A 19,439-nucleotide genomic window follows, 5' to 3' on the forward strand; every position below is an offset into this window, starting at 1 on the left:
TGTTTACCTCATCTGTAAGTCGCTTTGGTTAAGTGTCTGCTAAATGACTAAATGCGTTACCCTTACAAACAAATAAGGTTACACAGGTGCACTATTACTTTACTTCTTTTAAACCAAAGAATAAAGTTCTTGAAACGTCCAAGAGTCACTGGGGGGACTTTTATTTAAACATAATTGCCATTTTATCCATGTATAAAATGTTCATTACATTTGGAGGCTATTTCATCAATAAAAATTGCCTTCATGAACTACACACCCCTGCGCTAGCCTCATTTCCAGCCATGTATGTACAGTAAAAAACAATAGTAGTTTGCTGAGAGCAAGTCTCGCTTTCTTTGGTCAAGGCCCGCCCGAGAGGCCTTATGACTGACATGTAAAATAACCAATCATGTGTTGTGCTGCATCATGTTTAGAGGCGTGGAAATGTCCCGACAGACCTGTGTACATTCCGGAACGAAAGTAGACAACAATGTTGAAATAAAAAATGACAATTCAAATTTTTCACGAAATATTGCAGCGTTTACTGTAAATAGTTTATCAATGTGGGTCATTCTCTTTTTAAAATTCATGTGCCCTCAAAATGTCAAAATCCACTTCGGCCTCTAGTGACTATCCGTTTTAAATGACGTATGTTAGACGGCATGGGCGGAGCATCCGTCATAACTCCTCCCCTTCAACTGTTAGTCTGCTCACAGTTCCATTTTGAAATCGTCGTTTTTATACATCCAATCAAATCGCAGTGGAAAAAAAACGCAATTCATTCGAAATTCCATTTTAGCTGGAAATGCGTCAAAATACGGAAGTAAAAACGATTGCAACTTACGGTTCACGACGACTTTAAAGAGTTCATGCCGTGAACCTTGCATGCTTTAAAATATTTAGCGTCAGGTCGATGAATTCACGACAATGTAAAAACACGACAGCTTACTTCATCGAACAGACCCATTTGTGGTGTTTCCAACGGTTACGTCTGAGGCTGATACTAGCTCAGAGCATAGTGTACTTCAAAGTGTTTTTTCATAAACTAAAAATGGCTACAAGTGTTCAACTTCACCTAAAGCATAGTTGCAGAACAAAAAAAAATGTGTAGCTATAAACTAGTTCTCAAAGTTTACTATTGGAACTTTAAAAAGTACATTTTTATAACCTAAACAGTGGGGCGATTGAGGTCCAAGTAATATTGAAATAGTACACATATGATGTGTACTACTAGTACAAGGATATTAGTATACATACTGAAGTTCTTATACTTGAACTTTACTTTAGTACTTACAAATCCAATGGCAAACATCATCCTTTCCTTTAAGATATTTAGTACTGACCGACATAATGCAACAAATATGATCAATAAAGCTCATAAAAGTAAAGTATGACTCTGGTCGGGGTATTTTGTATCCACAAACACTTTCAGACAAACTTTTTTTTACATAAATTGAGTTTTGAAATCTTTGCCTGGTGGTGTAGTTGTTGCACGCACTTGAAATTTTAAGAAATACCATCTGAATAAGGAAGACAAAAAACCTTTTAACATAGACACAGGATAAGAAACGTGCTCCATCATTACCGTCTCCTGTCACATAGAATCCTGGGAATTTTCTGAAGTATGTGTTTTCAAAGCGTTCCTGGTTCCCATAAACACCCCTCATGATTCCCGGCCAGGGCTTTTGGAAGACCTGAGACCAAACCAACCAAAGCATCAAACTAACATCTAATGTTCTGCAGCTTGAGTGGTAAAATGAAAAGCTAGAAGACGGATCTCACCAGGTATCCCTCCGCCTCGCCCTCTAACTCTTCTCCATGCTCATTCAGAATAGCAGGCTGAACTCCGAAAAATGGGAACGTCTGCACAGAGACACATGTCAACTCGTATCACGCTGTCATGTTCAACGTGAATGATTCAAAGAGACTCACGGCAGATCCCGGCTTGAGTGGTGTAGCTGCTGGCAGGGGAGTTAAAACATGTCCACCCTAGCAACGCAAATAAAACACAATTCATCTCATTATTAAAATGTAACCTTGTTTTATAAAACACAACGAAATCGTAAAGCAGGAAGATATCAAGTAAATGTTCTCTGTGATGTTGAATGTAGAGTTTGAGGTGTTTCACCGTCTCTGTTTGCCAGAAGGTGTCAATGACTGGACACCGCTGCTGTCCCACAACATCATGATACCAGAGCCAAGCCTCAGGGTTTATGGGTTCCCCAACCGTTCCCAACACACGCAAACTGGACAGATCATACCTGAGAGAAAGAGAGAGAGATGACATCGCCATTCAAATAAAATACAATTTGTGTGAACTTGTGAAACTGCCCAGCGTGATGTTAGTGTGTAGCTATGGGGTCGTTAAGGTGAGAGCCCATACATCATGTCTCTGATTGTTTAGGTTTCATGGGTTGATATTACAGTTCACCCTTTTTAACTCTGTGTGTGTGCGTCTAGGTGTGTGTATCAATCTGTGTTTGTGTGTGCATCTGTGTGTTTTTCTTGTTGTTTGTTTAGTGTGTGTGCATGTGTCTGTGTCCATCTGTTTGTCTGGCATGTGTGTTTGTTGCTGTGTGTGTAAATGTGTTTGTTGATGTGTGTATGTGTGTCCATCTGTCTGTCTGGCATGTGTGTTTGTTGCTGTGTGTCTGCAGTGTGTAAATGTGTTTGTTGTTGTGTGTATGTGTGTCCATCTGTCTGTCTGGTGTGTGCGTTTGTGTGTGCGTGTTTGTGTGTGCGTGTTTGTGTGCATGTGTGTGCATGCGTGTGTGTGTGTGCGTGCGTGCATGTGTGTGTGTGTGCGTGCGTGTGTGTGTGTGCGTGTATGTGTGTGTGTGCATGTGTGTATGTGTGTGTGCATGTGTGTATGTGTGTGTGCATGGGCTTACCGCTGCAGTGGTTCTCGTCCATATTTCATCAGCAGTCTGATAGCTGTGGGTGCTGTGTAGAATTTAGACACTCCATATTTCTCAATGATCTCCCAGAATCTGCCCACATGAGGGTAAACTGGTACACCTTCAAACTACAAACACAGATACAAAAATCACTGTCGTGCATTGGACTTCAAGCCATTACAGATGAAATTTGAATATTAAGCAATGATTTATTGTTGTATATTGTGTATAATGGCATTATTATTCAGTGTCTGTGGGACGTACGAGCACACTGGTTGCTCCATTGGCTAACGGGCCGTATGCGATGTAGGAGTGGCCTGTGATCCAGCCAATGTCTGCAGTGCACCAGTACACGTCATCATGGTGATAATCAAACACGTACTTAAATGTCAATGCTGTATAGAGCATATAACCAGTGACAGTGTGTACCACCCCCTGTACAGAGAAAAGAAATCTAAGAAACATAATGCCCAATATATACTGTATACTACTACATACTATACTATTTTAAATATAGTATTTTTAAAACAGTATGTGAAACAGCTGTATGCTACACTGTTGTCACATGACCTCCGTGAGTTTGCATGTTTAGTCAAGTGAATGGCAACCGGTTATCATCCAGTTTTGTGGAAACGTTTGTAAGTGCCGGCAAACAAATCAATAAGTCATATTTGCATACTACGCACACTCAGTAAACATACTGCAAAGAGAGAGTGGAAGTATGCCATTCTGAACACAATTGTGTTGCATTAGTCTTGACTCTATTTTTACCTACATGATGTGTTAATAAAAAAATTCTTATATGTATAATTTATGCACATGCTTTTAAATGATCTTTTTGTGTTCATTCAGATCAGCGTTCAAGGGTTAGAGGTCACCAGCCTTGGGTTTGCCGGTAGATCCGCTGGTGTAAAGTATGAAAAGAGGATCTTCCGAGTCCATCCACTCAGGTTCACATTCATCCGACACACCGTCCAGAAGATCATCCCACCAGATGTCACACTCTGCATCCCATGAAGTCTAACACACACACACACACACATTTATTTCCCTTTATTAGTAAGAACATCTCATATACGCTAATGATTTTTCTATACTTTGAACTGTTTGACTAACCTGTAGTTTGTTGGAAGCGTCACTGTTTGTGATGAAAGCATGATGTTTCACAACCACACATTTCTGAACAGACATGCTGAGAACGAGAGAGAGAGAGAGAGAGAGAGATGTGTCATTCTCATGTTTCTGTCTGAAAAGTACATTTTATATATATTTTTATTGGTTATATTTCAGTCAATTTATTCATTTAAATATACTTTACTTGATAATTCATCCTAAATTTGGTCTTTTACAAAAAAATAAGCACCTTACTTTAATTTCAGAGTGACATTTTCAGCGAGTAAGTGAGAGAGTGAGTATATTTTTTGTAAATTGTTGTATACACTATTTCTTTTCTGTGTTTATGTATTTCAATGAACTTTGCACTAGAAAGTTTTAACTTTTTACTGCACAACTTGTTTGCTGGTTGGCTGCAAATGCTTTGGCAATACGAATGTAAAGTTTCGTCATGCCCATAAAGCACTCTCTTTAGAGCGAGCAGTGGCTTTAGATAAAAGCGTCTGCTAAATGACTAAATGTAAAACACATTTAGAGAGGAAGAGAGAGAGAAGGAGAGTGGTTAGAAGGTAAATTATCTTTTATTATTAAATAAATAAATTATCATTTGAAAACCGTACTGCATTGTGATTCAAAGTCTTCAATTGAAAACTGTGATGCTTTTACAAACACTGTCCATAATCACAAAACAAGCGGGTTGATGTGCATCTTATGTCATATGTTCAGTGGTTTGTTTTTTATTTCACCTGTGCGTTCATGAGATTCTAGTCACTGCATTATTTCAACCGGTTGAGTAACACCATCAACACCTGATGTGATGGAATGACCATCTACAACCTTCTTGGGACACGTTACGCAACTCGCCCTGAGGTTTCTGCTACATGTTTCTTTTTCTGATCTATGATGCTTATGTCTCATTTCACACATCGCCATGGTTACACAAAGAGATGTTTCAGAGCTGTGCTGTTGCCCGGCAACCCCCGGCAGTTTCCGATTGGGTGAGTGCCACAGGAAGGGGCTCCTGAACGGGTTCAGGGAGGTTAAGACGGGTTTGTGTAAACAGAGTTTGGTGTACCTTCCCTTACAGCGCTCCAGAGCCTCATCTGCTATCTTCTTCAGATTGATCAGCTTATCACCTCTGTAAACCCCGTCTGTAGGTCACGTAAACGCACAGGGAAAGCAAACGTGTGAGAAAAAGACAGGAGAGAAAATACATCCCTGCCCACATGATGCATTTTGGACTCCAAATTGTCAAACCCATGCAAACTTTTTAAAAGAAACTTCTGACAGGTGAGATGATGATGTAATGAGGTAAACTCCGCCCCGTTTACACACACCTGCTGTCACTAAAATACTGCACTGAGCGTCCATGATCCTCTCACACAGAGACTCAGAGGAGAAACCTGCAAACTGACAGAGGAGGAAAATAAAGGTTTAAGACAGTTCTACAAAAGAAATGATGAAATTCGGTTCTTTAGATATGGCAAAGGTTCCTCCATCAGTATAGATATTTAACTACTAAATATGATCAAAGTGAGTTTGCACGGAAGTCGTCGATTGCCGGACATGTTTGCAACGCATCTGGGTATCGTTGGCAAAGATCACAATTAAACCGCATATTTCCAATCAATAATTAAACCAGATATGGACTGTACCATAATTTCTGTTTGCTAAGCTTAAATTGTGCTAAAAATCACATTTTCCGATGTCGCCTCATGTACTGCGCCTGCGCACAGGCTGGCAAGTGCCATTTTTACTGACTGACGATTGGGCGTTGAGAGCGGCCGTATTGAGAGTTTCATTCCTTGCCATCCATTGTATGCATTGGTTTGCGCATTGTTAATATGAATATCTTTGAAAAGATTCAACAGTGCCTTCCTGCTTTGAGCTTTTATTGCTTAAAACAATTCAGATTAATATCAACATGTGTTTATTATCCAGAACAAAAGAGATCTGTTTATTAAACTGGTTAAAGGAAAACAATTGACAGGCTGAAATGGGGTCACGCTCCAAGTGTAAAAATACACTTGATTAAAAATGCCTGTGTGCTATTTTTAACTTCAGCCACAACCTTTACATGGCCAGAGAGTTTTGGCTGGCGAAAATAGTCCTGGCAGTGTAAACGAGGGTATACGCACTGCATGCATATTTATTATACAGACCTAGGCTTAAATCTAAAAAAAATTGGAAATAGTTATGATCTGTTATAGGTTTGTTGAATGTGTGCCAAGTTTTTTTTTTTTATGCAGATATTTAAATGAATTGGCACAATGGGCTTAATTCCTAGGGACTCTGTACATTATGCATTCAATGTAAGTCTTAAATAAATGCCAAATGCATGAAAGTCAATATACAGATAAAGAAAAAAACGTGAATTAGCTCACCACAATCGAGTGAACCGCCCCAATTCTAGCACAGGCCAGCATTGTGTACACCAGCTCTGGAATCATGGGAAGGTAGATGGCCACCCTGTCCCCTTTCTTTACACCTGTATCACATACACATCACATATCAAGATTTGATTAAAATCCGATTTGAATGTTAGAGATCATTGATGAAATGAGAAGTTCTTCATGAGGAGTCTGTTATAACATGTGTTCAGTGGAAGATGGTGGTCTTACCCAACAGCTTTAGAGCACTAGCACATCTGCACACCTGTCTCAACAGCTGACTGTAGGTGATGGTCAGATGATGATCAGGCGAGTTACCTTCCCTGTGGAAATACCACATTTCAGTTTGCACGTGTGCCCCATTTAATCAGAAATAGATATGATATCTTTAGGCAGAGCTGCCTGTATTAGATTCGGATGTCTGTTTGCTCTGTGTTTGGCCGTGTGTTTATTGCACAAGCATGAAGAACAGTCAACTCAACAGACATATCTCACTAACAACATCTCATGAGATCTCTTTAAAATCTTATGAGACATCAATGATATTAAACTGAAACATATCTCAGATATTTCTCCAGAGAAAATAATGCACTGTAAATATATCCAACTTAAAAGTGTTAACAAAAACAATAAACTATCTTGAACGAATATATTTTATAAGTAGGAGTCAATTTATTATTTTGTGTGTATACTGAACAAATTTTAACTAAAAGGTTGCTGACAAAGATTATTTTGTTTACTGGACTTACTGTAGATATTTCAGTTTTTGTTCAAAATGTGGCAAAAGGTTTGCCCAATTTAACAACCTGTGTAATCTGAACAAACGGAAAGATCCCAGAATGTATTACATTGTAATGTTCAATTCTTTTTTTAATCAGTCTCTTAAAAATATTACCACAAACATTATTGTTACATTACTGTACATAGATTTGTTTTCTTAATGAATGATGGGTTTTTCAATTGTCACCATGAAACCTTGTTCCAAGGTTACTAGAGCGGGCAGGAAGCAGTCCATGCCCAGACCTGACAAAAGCTGTCAAGTGAATTCTTTATTTTTATTTTGCTTTGTTGTGCGCGCACTGTCGAGCTTGTTCAGAGGCTGCAGCTTTTGCCAGAGGGGAACTGGAATCCCCTGGTTAGGCCTGGTTTCCCTCTGAGGTTTTTTTCTCCTCCAATGGCATTTTGGGTTCCTCGACACTGTTTGCATACTGTTTTGCCTGGCCGGGGGGCTGCTAGAATTTTATAGTTTTAATTAATTAACACTGCATATAGGAATTTATAGTCTGTCTGATATTTGACCTGTGTTTCGACTTGCATAACCTTATATGTTTTGCTCATAGTCGTTGTCTTGTTGTACAGCTGCTTTGTACCAATGAAAATTGTAAAAAGCGCTATATAAATAAAGCTGACTTGACTTGACCGTGAGCAAGGTTTGTGCGAGCAAGTGCTGCAGCATCACGCAATTCTACTAGTGCTAAAAGATGCATCAACACAACTGTTTGAGCAGTTACTTGACCAATATTCTGGGGTCTCATTTATAAACGTTGCATATGTGCAAAATGTGTCTGGAAACATGCGTACGGCACTTTCCATGCAAATGTTGTGATCTATTAAAAACAAACTTGAAGGGTGAATGTGCTAGGGGTATTTAGTCCTAAAATGGTTGCTGTTGTCATTTTAAACCTATGTGATATTCTTTCTTTGGCAAAACACAAAAGAAGATATTTAAAAAAAAATTGGTATCCAAAAACCCCTTTGACTTCTATTATATGGACACAAAACCAATGCAAGTCATGGGGACCAACTGTTTTCTGTCACCAACATTATTCAAAATATCTTCTTTTGTGTTCTGCAGAATAAAGAAAGTCATACAGTTTTGATATGACAAGAGGACGTGTAAATAATAATTATTCCTTTAAGAGATGTCAACAATGTCTCAAACTGAGCTCAGATTTGTCAAGTCTCGACATAAACTCATACATTTCTCATCAAATTGACTCAAATCATGTGTTTCAACAATTACACTCTCATTTGTTTCTCTTTTTATTTCTCCCATTTAGATTATTTCTCTTTATGTAAACGGGTGTGTTTGGTATTAAGAGTTTGTTCATTTTGCCTTCTCATTGTGTCCACGCTGTGTCCTCTTGCTGGTTAATGTCTAACTCAAGTGTACACTCTGCATGGTTTGCATGCTTTTGTTTTTGTCGTTGGCTATGAGAACCGAACTTTCTGCCAAAACCACCAAATCTAACGTGCCAGAGAAAGAATGGGTTATGGATTACAGCTCTCTTTAGAAAACATACACGTTTTAAATGGAAATCCTCCGGATTGAATCAAACGCATCAGCTGTTAAAATGAATGAAGACTGTGGATCCCTGTGAAAACGCATGTGATATATGCACTACTTCAACACGGCAGAAGATATTTGGATTACCAGTAGTATGCCACTTTGTCTCCGAGGTTCCTCTCGTGCACATTTCGGTCAAGAACATTGTAGCAGATGTTTGTTCTTGCACCCTCCATGAACTTCACATGGACGTTCCCCTTGGTAACATCAAAGTTGTACTGTATCATCTGTCCCGACGGAGGCTTCTTCCAGAAAAACTCTTGTGCAACATCCCCCCAAAATTCTGCATTTTCGATAAACACATTTTCATTGATTTACAACTAAAACTCTCTGATTCAGATGCAGAATTTGTAAAGCCCATACTGTACCTTCAGGTTCCTCTACAGATTTTTTGTATAGAGAAAGATAGGCATCAAAGTCTGGCACGTGGGCATCCGTAAACAGGCCATTAGGTGGATTATAAACATTCTCTCCTGGTTCCTGAGGCCCTGGAATGACCATGTTGGAGGTGCTTGCTACAGCAATTCCTACAATCTGTGTACAACAGGCTTCTCTCATGAAGCAGTTTATTATGGCCGTGCATGTGCAACCCACCCTTTAATCCATGTCAATCTGCTCAGCCCCTCCTCCACCAATCACTGGGCTTCATTCGGCACTCCTACTTTTTGTTTGGTTGAGCGACTGCTCGGCAGCTGATCCCATCATCCAACTGCAGAGGGAGGAGCAGCACGAGCCAACGGCCTGACCGGCATCAGACTGCGTGTTTTCCTAAAAAAGAGACGCACACAGAAGCTATGTTAGTGAGGACCTCTCAAAGACACAATGGTTTTCATGGTAAGATACTGATGTTTACGGTACCCATAGCCCAACCCACACGTAAACCTGTTGACACGCTTGGATTTACAGCCTGAGAGCTATTTATGAACCCTTCAAATAGCTAGGACCACTTTGAAGGTCGGTTTTAAAGACAAAAAGTATATTTCACTCTCGCAAGTATAACTAAAATCAAACACAGACATCATTTTCACTTTTTAATATGTAAATGAGGACCAACCATAAACAATTTTTGATGTTCTGGAGAATTTGGTGAAGGTTTTGACCGGTGACTTCTGTGGATAAGTTTTCCTCTTACTTTAACACGCATATACACTTTTTATAGGGGGACTTGGAAAAGTCACACCGTATTCTACCTCCTAAAATAATTGTTTTCTAACATGATGATCATCATGACTCATTAACAGTCTGTTGCAACTCTGGACTGCACTGCCCACCCTTTGCTGGCATTTACTGGAAATGTGGCCATACAAAGCGATGCTGTTTTCCGGACATACAAAATGATTTCTTCAAGACAAAGGCTGAGATGCACAAAATGACTTGCAACCACAATAAATGTTTATTATTTGCAATCCTGTGTTCGCAAATCACTACTGTAGTACACCTATTTACTGTGGCAAATAAGTATATGGTTGCAATATACAGTAATCACTTTGATAACATACAGTAAGCATTCAGTAGTGTGTGAACTATACTGAATTGATAAACTCCATTAAACACTGCAGCACACTGTAATATTTAATATGCTCAAATTAAAAAATACTACAGTATCAGTAGTTTACTATAGTAAAGGACTACAGTCTTTTTTATAAGTAACTTAGTATGGTGTTTCCACTGAAGCATTCAGCAGACGCTTTTATCTTGCAAAGATGAAAATAAAGCGTTTAAAATGTCAAAAAGTCGGTTGAATGTGTTAGTTGCGGTCTAACAAAGTGCATTATTAACTATTGTACGTCATCTTCAAATACAGCTTCGCAAATGTACATTGCAAACTGTCACGGTTATGTTTATCAAGGTATATCCAGACCAGAACACAATGTGCAGTGTGCACCTGTTTTCAGTTGCGCGCATGCGTAACTCTGAGCAACTCTGAGTTCGATTACACTTACCTAGCGCTCACTCCGCCGTTTACGCAACCAGACCCGCTCAATCGGTCTCTCGCATCGATTGACGTCAGCCATTGCTTGTGTTTACGGTGACCTAGCGTGTTTTTAAGATGCTTTCATCGTCAGCTATCCGCTCAGTGGTGTCTAATGCGGTATGATTGTCTAATTTATGACATTATAATGATTATATTAGAAGAATCGTAGAGGTGTTACATGGAAGCAGCGCGGTATCAGCGTTGACATCTGTGCAAGGGCATTAAGCTAAAGCGCTAACCGCTAAGAATGATGTCTGATTCTGTTTATGTTTCATTTAAATGTTAAATAAACGTCTTGTGTTTACTGAGATCTATACGAAAATGACAATAAACAAAATATACGTTCAAGACAGTTAACAAGACAGTACACTATGCACGGGCTTTATACAATGATAGATTTACATAACTGCATTTATGTATATGCATCGTGCATGTATACAGTATGCATGTCATGCACAGTTTAATGTATAAAATCACATTTCTACATGTTTCCTAGCAACAAAGGTGTGTTTTTACGCGGACGCTATGTACATCATGAAAGTTCGTTTAAGTGTTGATGGATGTATTCAATGTAAGTGAGCTGTCAATCATCAGTCAAGTCTTCTGTTGTGTTATATTGCAGGTGCGCAGCCTGCATCAGACATCAGCTCGAGCTGGAGCAGGTGCCATATTTTCGGTAAGACCTCACCCTGATGTGCTTTTATTATCGTTTCTTTACATTTCTGAAATGAACATGAACTTACCAATATACAGAGAAACGCATTGGTTCTCTGTCTGTCTATCCACGGCAGTGGCCATAGTTGCACGATATTTGCTGACCCTACAGCAGGTAAAGCGAGCAGCAAAATATGCTATAAAATGGAGGAAGAAGTACTGTTGGCAATAAAGGCACACTCCAGAGTTTTGCTCTAATATGCAAGAGCTCCCACAACTGATTTCAGTTCTATCATCTATTCATATTTCTTATCCTATTTGGTTCTTTACTACCTTGGTTATTTTCCCAGATTTTGGAAAAGCTTTGCACATGTGTTGTGATTTTAGCCAAGTCTTCTTAAAAGCTGAGCTTCAGTTTACACTCCAAACACCACTACAAAATAAAATTGTACAATTGTACAACCATCCTTAATAGTAAATATGAATAAAGGGCTGAGACGTTACCTGTCCTAGTGCTTTCTTCACGTTTGGCCATAATTGTACATAATTATTTACATTTAGTCATTTGGCAGACGCTTTTATCCAAAGCGACTTACAGATGAGGAAACATTGGAAGCAATTATAACAACATAGGCAACAAAATACATAAGTGCATCAAAACTAGTCCATTAAAGCCTAGCACAGTATACAAAGCTAATTATAAATATACAGTAGTATATATGTGTTCATAGTTCAACAACAATAATAAACATGTTGAGGCTACATATATTAACATTTTGTATTTAAAATGACATGTCTCTTAAATAATGTGCATCATTTAGCATATCTCTTAAATTGGTCACGACGTTTACGTCCCACTTTGGATTGGTTCTCACATATTTGTAAAATGACTGTAATCCAAATAGACTTCTGGAATTGTTGGTTTTATTGGAGATATATCACGATTTGTTTAATATAAAACAAGTCTTTGCATATTGGTCAATATGTCGAGATGTTTATGATTGATGCACGAATCTGATGTCTATTCCAGCATAGAGACACACCATTCAACAATTCAGAAACTCCATTTGAATTTACACCAGAAAACATGAAGGTAAGGGACTCATTGTTTGCATTAAAATCACTAAAATGATTTATCATCACATATTTTAGGCATATACTACTTTTTTAGCCATTGTTGTAACATGGGTTTTGCTTGTGTGTGGCATAAGCAATCCAAATATGTCCTGTGGTTGCCAAATATTTACATAAATATCATAGCTGTAGGTTTGTCATTGTTAAACAGAGAGTTGAAGCAATCATGAACAATTACCCAGAGGGACACAAAGCGGGCGCCACTATTCCTGTACTAGACTTGGCTCAGAGACAGTATGGATGGCTTCCTATATCTGCAATGAACAAGGTAAGAAAATCCATGTTTTTTTTTAAATAAATACAGGGTTGCCATAGTCATGGCAAACCTTGAAATTTAGTATGCAGACAGCCCTAAAAACCAATACATGTAATACTGTTAAAATGTGACCATGGACCATAAAACCAGTCATAAGTAGCACAGGTATATTTGTAGCAATAGCCAACGAAACATTGTATGGGTCAAAATTATAAAAAAATGTAATGCCAAAAATCATTAAGGTATTAAGTAAAGATCATGTTCCATGAAGATATTTTGTAAATTTCCTACCGTAAATCTTATCTAAACTTTTATTTGTGTGAGTGGATGTGGCAAAATCGGGAACACAAATGGCCAGACACACACCTACATACTTCACTCACTGCTGCCCGCTCTTTGTGACTTACCCACTCAAGTTTGGTATCTATGTACAGCTTTCAGATGATGTATGAATCTCAATTTTGAAGAATTGACCCATATGAAAAATGTGGAAACTTTGACCTGCTTGTTATAGTTTTGTGGAACGTTGGTGTAATAATGTTGTTCGTCCTGCAGGTGGCAGAGATCCTGGATGTTGCTCCTATGAGGGTGTATGAAGTTGCAACATTTTACACCATGTTCCTTCGTCAGCCAGTGGGAAAGTACCACATTCAGATCTGCACCACAACGCCGTGCATGCTCTGCGACTCTGACAGCATCCTGGAGGCCATTATAAAAAAACTCGGTAAGCAGAAACCATTCCAGCTCTCCACAGGAACATCAAAGTCTAGATATTTAGGGTTTTAGGAGATTACTACAGTATTCGTGAAAAAGTATGTTCTAGCTATGTGCATGAGACCAGGCGGCTGATACTCAAGGCTCGAATTGAAGAAAAAAACTAATAGCATCCCCTTTGCAAAACCACCATCCCAATTATAATTATATTATAATTAATAAAATATCAGTTTTATAATGCAAATTGTCTGTGTCGGGCAAAAACCTACTCCAGATTTGATCAGTTTGCACGTCTTTATAATACAAATGCAAAATCTCTTAACCACACTGTACACATACACTAGCATACACATTATAAACGTACACAACGCACAGTGCTTAAATGTTGTCTAAAATTGAAATAAGTATGATCATTTTGGAAAATGTAGCAATGAGGCAATATAGCAATGTCGTTTTTTCCCCCACAAATGTATTTTGAAGCTAAACACACATCTATGTGACTGATTTAGTGGCACTTTATTTTTTCTACAATTTCTTATTCATAAATACATCAAAACCTACCTTACATACTCAATACACATTCTTCATCCTATTTATAAAAGTGCAGTATTACAAAAACAATTATTTGTATTGTTTTATCAAATTGTAAAATAAAACGTTGTTTCTCAAATGATTGTGCTTTCAAAGCTCTAATCCTCTGGCATGTTGAAACATTTTTACTTGAAAATACATAAGATCCACAAAATGCTGTGACTGGGAATCTTCCCTCTTAGGTATCAAGGTCGGGGAGACCACAGCGGACAAATTATTCACCCTATCAGAAGTTGAATGCCTCGGTGCTTGTGTGAACGCCCCGATGGTTCAAATCAATGATAACTATTACGTGAGTATGATCACAAATCTCTTTTTTGATTCTTGCTGTGAGTGTATTGATAAAGAGGCTAGTTTTGAATGTGGCCTCTAGGGGAGGCAATTTCTCTGTTAGGAAGTCCGTCCGTGTTTTGGATGGTCAATAGAACCCAACCGTTTTTCTGAGATTCTGTTTTGTTTTGACTTACTTTTAAGGGTTATGACTCGTTTTGTCACCATTTCTGTCAGATAAAAATAAGTCTGATGCACTTTTTGAATGTGGAGATTTGTTTTCCTTTTCGAACCCGGCCCACGTCAGTAGTTAATATACGGGTTGACCAAGTGCCAGGATTAAGCTTGTTTGTGTTTAACAGAGCCCTGGATGACCCGCTATGTCAATGATGCAATTAGCCGTGGCCTTCCAATGTCAACTAAACAGTCATGAACCCTGCGTGATTCACTGTCTGAAATGGGTTAGCAGGTCTTGTTCTTACAGCGTATCATTGGTGACGTCATCATTTGATGCTTTATTCAGTTTTGGGGATTTCTAATGTAATTGTAAAGGCGAAATTGTTACTGGAGGAAACGAGTTGTGTGTGATTTTGTCTTTGTGACACGCATGCAACTAGATAATTCCCTACAGTCCAAGACAGCTGTGCTCGGTTTAGAAACAACTCAATGACTTGCATTTAGTGTCACATTTTCAGAAGTAGTGAACAAGGGAGTTTACCTTAAAAGTTATTCTTCCAAGTAATTGTAGCACATGAGAAGGTCAGTTTCAGAAGGTGTAGTAGTTTACTTGCTAAAGTTGCATAAACCTGTCAGAAACATGTGCATGTCGTATTTCACCCCATATCATTTTAATTGAGATTTATTGGCTATCTTGATTACTTTGCATTGTGGTATTATTTTCATGAGAAATCACATGTGATGTGAAGTTTTTCACATCAATAATCTTCCCAGATTTACGTAAAAGCAAGGTAATATTTTTAAAACCAAGTATTTATATATTACAATTGCACTTGCAGTTTCATTTCATTATTTAATAAATGATATATTTGCTGAAATGACTGCAATAAGAACAATCGGAAAACCGAGTGTTAATAAAATGAAGTAAAGATGTGTTTAATTATATACATAGAAGACAATAATAAAAACATTGAAAATGATCATTTAATAAAAGTATATCTTTTTTGCGAGGTTCGCACTAGAAGGTTAAATATATTGGGGCTTATGTAACAAACTCTTTGTAAATGAAATGAAAGAAAACAAGCTTTTTCCATTAACGATTGTTTAATGTAATTTTTTTTCTCTTTGCTTTGCAGGAGGATCTTAAACCATCAGACATGGAGCAGATCATTGATGAGCTGAAAGCAGGAATAGTTCCCCCACCTGGTCCCCGGTATGAAAGCTTTCTTTCTATCTTTACTATAATTAATTGGTCTAGGTGATATTATCCAAAATAAAAGCCTTAACAGTCTAGCTTCAGATTTATATCTCTGTATTATTTACATTTGTCCAATATTCTATTACTCACGGACACAGGTGAATAAAAGATCACAATATTTCACAATTTTAAATAGAGAAATGACATATTTTTGTCGGACAACCCAGAAGTTAGCGCCGCTCTGGTTCCCTCGACCGGGCTTTTTTTTTCCATAGACTTTCAGAAGATCTCAAAAAATAAAATCTAAGATGAACAAATGTTCATGATGTTTACATGTGTTGTCTATTTAGATAATCTTTACAGATTAACACAATATTTGCTATTTTGAAGCCTAAATACAATCTGCAGAAGTAAAAAGCAGACATAGGCTTTTAACAGACGACATTGACTACGGTCGCTCGATATCAACGTCACCACTACCAAGCGTCCGATAACTTTTTCAAACTTTATCAAAAACATGTTCCTTGGTTAAGTAATCACTCTTTGAAGGAATCCCAGACAGTATTTTTAGAGATTTGTGCCCATATGCATTATTTATTTGTGAGATTTATTTGCGGCCCCGTCAAAGGAAGTAGTCGCAACTTGTTAGCATGTTAGACATAATAAAGGTTTTTAAATCACGAGCGGGATATAACTGGTCTGTTTTATGTGTAAATGTTTATCATTTTGTCAACCCAGAGACCTTATTTCAGGCGATTGACCAAAAAATCATAGACACTGGGGCGATGGAACCGAAAGTGCAAAAATGCCATCTCTGAGATGCTGTATAAACAAGCATTAAACAAAGAATTACATGCATTGCATCATGACTCAGATGTCAATATCCATTTATTCAGAAATGGGGCGAAGCCTATGAATATTTAAAGGATAGATATTTTGATCTGTTAAACACAAAATTTGATGTTGTGAAGAATGTAGGAAAACAAATAGTTCTGGGGTACTTTTGACTACCATTTATTTTGTTCTACTATGGTTGTCAATGATGTCCCTGAACTGAGAATTGCTAACCTTCTTCCAAATATCTTTCATTAGAGTAAATACATTTATACAAGTATGAAGTTATATTAGGTTAGTAAATGATAATCATGTAATTCAGAGTAAAGTGTTTTATAGTTGTGAGGTCACAGTGTTGTAGGGACATCAGTTAACACAAGCTAATTAAAGGGATTGACTGTCAGTAAAAGGGTCAGGAGTTTTAGTAGACCTGACATAAGCTTCGCTTACTATGTCTATACAAGCAACTGTATTTATTAAATTTTTAAAAGGTAACGTGTCCGGCATATCTACTTAGGGCCTTAAATAAATTGCAATTACACAGGTACAATATGTGATGTTGATCAATAAGTCTGTTGGCATGCCAAGAATGTTTTAATTGATTGTAATATTCTTGCCTCTATCAGGAATGGACGCTTTTCATGTGAACCTGCTGGTGGGTTAACTTCATTGACAGAACCACCCCCTGGACCAGGCTTCGGTGTGAGACCTGACCTGTAAACATGCGCCATTATCCGACTCGGGTCCTTGTAAACATTAGACATGTTCTGTAAATAAAATGTTATCATAATTATATTCACTTGGCCCGCTGTGAGTTGTTTACATTTATGCATTTAAGTTCGCGTTTAGTTCGAGCATACGGAGTTTTACTGAGTGGGTTTCATCGCCATGGTAACCCAGGCTACACAGCTAACAGGTTTTATTCTGGGTTAGAGGTCGCAAACGAAAACTGGACCAATCAGCTGTGAGAAAAGTCACGTATATCTGACGCAGCTAAACCACTCCCCATGTATCTCTCGCTCCAAATGAAACAAAAGGGATAGAAAATCTTTTGCTGCTTAGTGATTATTTGTATTGTATATTTACATTCATTGACTATAATTCAAAACACATTCATATAATTATATTGATAACGAATATTAATTCATTCATATTAAACATAGCATTTAAATCAATATGACTATTAAAACAAACTTCAACATATAAAGCATTTTAAAGTAACGAAGCATACATATTATCTTTTTAACCTATATAAATAACTTAAATTCAGTTAATTCTGCATTGATTTAGTCAGTCTCTGCCTTCTCAAACTTTCACCGCAGCGGTGTTTGTGTTTATTCCTGCCTTGTAAATGTGTTTCAACCCATTTTATCAACAGAAAAGTGAATTACGCTGATATTTATCAGACGTCCATCAAACTGATGATGCTTTCCATGTTCAATGTTCACACTTTCAAGATGCAAGAACTCTGAAATGTACATTTCTGAATTGATAACCACAAGTAACCATTGCACCATGGTAAATACTATTCTTATGCTGTGCAAACAACATAGGTCCACATGTGTACACACACACACACACACACACCAACAAAATACACAAGCATTGCTGCAGACCATCGGCCAGTGACAAGCTCGTGTTTAATGAACAGAAAACAATAAAACAAGACTCTTTCTAAAGCATGTCTATGAGCCAATGCATTTATATATACACAATAACTATTTATGTGATTATTACAAAAATATTCAGTAATGAATCAGTATTACATATGATTCACTTGAGCCACAAAGTGATTTACCAAGATACGTAGTTAAGAAACAGTATATATAAACATACACATTTGAGCCTTCTGCACTAGACAGCTGCAATGCCACATATGTACCACACATGCACATGTTTCTAACATAAAGATCACCTCTGCAGACCACAACAGTCACGTTGCATGCAACTAACTCGAGCTGCTCTAGTCTGTGCATGCGCCCATCCCCCCACGCACGCACGCACGCACGCAAATATTCTCTGTGACTCGAGCTCTTTCTGCAGCGCAATACAACGCCGTCTACCGCGCATGCGCGAACTCTTCCTCGCATCACGTATATAACTCAACTGCGACACAACAACGATAAGCCTCGAAAGATCGGCCGGCGCCATTTTCAAACACGCATTTGCGTTTATAGGAATAGAACGAACGACGTCAAAATGCATCGCGACCTTTAAGTACCTTCTGCATGGAAGAGGAGCGTCTCCGACATGAAAGTTCCAGAACGTTGGCGCTCTCGCCGCAGCGTCGGACGGAAGGGGTGACGTCAGAGTGCGCAGCGTCAGCCCCCCCTTCATTCGATAGACAAAAAAATACAACAGGACAAAACCAAAACAAATCTCCGAGGCGTCATATAAGCACAAAAACGCATTGAACGCACCTAACAATTGGAGGGGTTTTGAATTAACACTGTATTTAAAAGTTATCCTTGTTTAATGTTTTTATTCTTTTAATGCATCTGACATAATTCGACCATAAAAAGGTTAGAAACACACGAACGTAGATAAATAAACTCAAAAACACCGTAGGACATCTGTAATATCAAATCTCACTAATCCGTTTCAACAAACCCTACATTAAACCATATTTATTGATACGTTATCTCAAAGCTTATTAGATGTGCATTGCAACGACAAGACTAAATAATGAATATCAAAAATACAGAACAAAACGAACAACCCTAATAGTAAAATTTAATAATGAACTAGAAAAGCATAAATAGCAAAAATAAATGAAATAGATAAAATATTACATGTAATGTTATTTATACATAATAAAGCTCTAAGTGTTAATTAAATAGATAAATATGAAAGGGCACGGAAGCACAGGCGTTGAAGTCCTGGCAGCAGAGAAAAGCAAGTATGAGCATG

At 37.9% G+C, this 19,439-nt stretch overlaps 2 protein-coding genes across 2 annotated transcripts in view; one reads left to right on the forward strand and one right to left on the reverse strand.

Moving 5' to 3' along the window:
* The window catches only part of acss2l (acyl-CoA synthetase short chain family member 2 like), an 11,258-nt gene extending 1,965 nt beyond the window's left edge, over nt 1-9,293 (reverse strand). Inside the window, exons 1-14 of the mRNA XM_079453106.1 lie at nt 9,095-9,293; nt 8,814-9,009; nt 6,611-6,702; nt 6,374-6,477; nt 5,327-5,399; nt 5,065-5,140; nt 3,993-4,068; nt 3,759-3,896; nt 3,141-3,311; nt 2,871-3,004; nt 2,108-2,240; nt 1,912-1,968; nt 1,762-1,842; nt 1,565-1,673 (exon numbers count right to left, since the gene is read on the reverse strand). Of these exons, the coding sequence (XP_079309232.1) occupies nt 1,565-1,673; nt 1,762-1,842; nt 1,912-1,968; nt 2,108-2,240; nt 2,871-3,004; nt 3,141-3,311; nt 3,759-3,896; nt 3,993-4,068; nt 5,065-5,140; nt 5,327-5,399; nt 6,374-6,477; nt 6,611-6,702; nt 8,814-9,009; nt 9,095-9,284 (1,630 nt within the window). The 5' untranslated portion in view covers nt 9,285-9,293. The remainder of the gene's footprint in view (nt 1-1,564; nt 1,674-1,761; nt 1,843-1,911; nt 1,969-2,107; nt 2,241-2,870; nt 3,005-3,140; nt 3,312-3,758; nt 3,897-3,992; nt 4,069-5,064; nt 5,141-5,326; nt 5,400-6,373; nt 6,478-6,610; nt 6,703-8,813; nt 9,010-9,094) is intronic.
* Nucleotides 9,294-10,705: 1,412 nt separating this feature from the next.
* ndufv2 (NADH:ubiquinone oxidoreductase core subunit V2) lies at nt 10,706-18,210 on the forward strand. Its single transcript, XM_079453575.1, has 8 exons — nt 10,706-10,818; nt 11,324-11,377; nt 12,386-12,448; nt 12,641-12,757; nt 13,301-13,469; nt 14,233-14,342; nt 15,634-15,710; nt 17,156-18,210. Exons 1-8 carry the CDS (start codon nt 10,777-10,779, stop codon nt 17,247-17,249), a joined length of 726 nt encoding a protein of 241 aa, XP_079309701.1. The 5' UTR covers nt 10,706-10,776; the 3' UTR covers nt 17,250-18,210.
* Nucleotides 18,211-19,439: the final 1,229 nt, after the last annotated feature.

This window comes from Barbatula barbatula, assembly GCF_947034865.1.
Source record: "Barbatula barbatula genome assembly, chromosome: 3".
In the NCBI taxonomy this organism is placed as follows: Eukaryota; Metazoa; Chordata; class Actinopteri; order Cypriniformes; family Nemacheilidae; genus Barbatula; species Barbatula barbatula.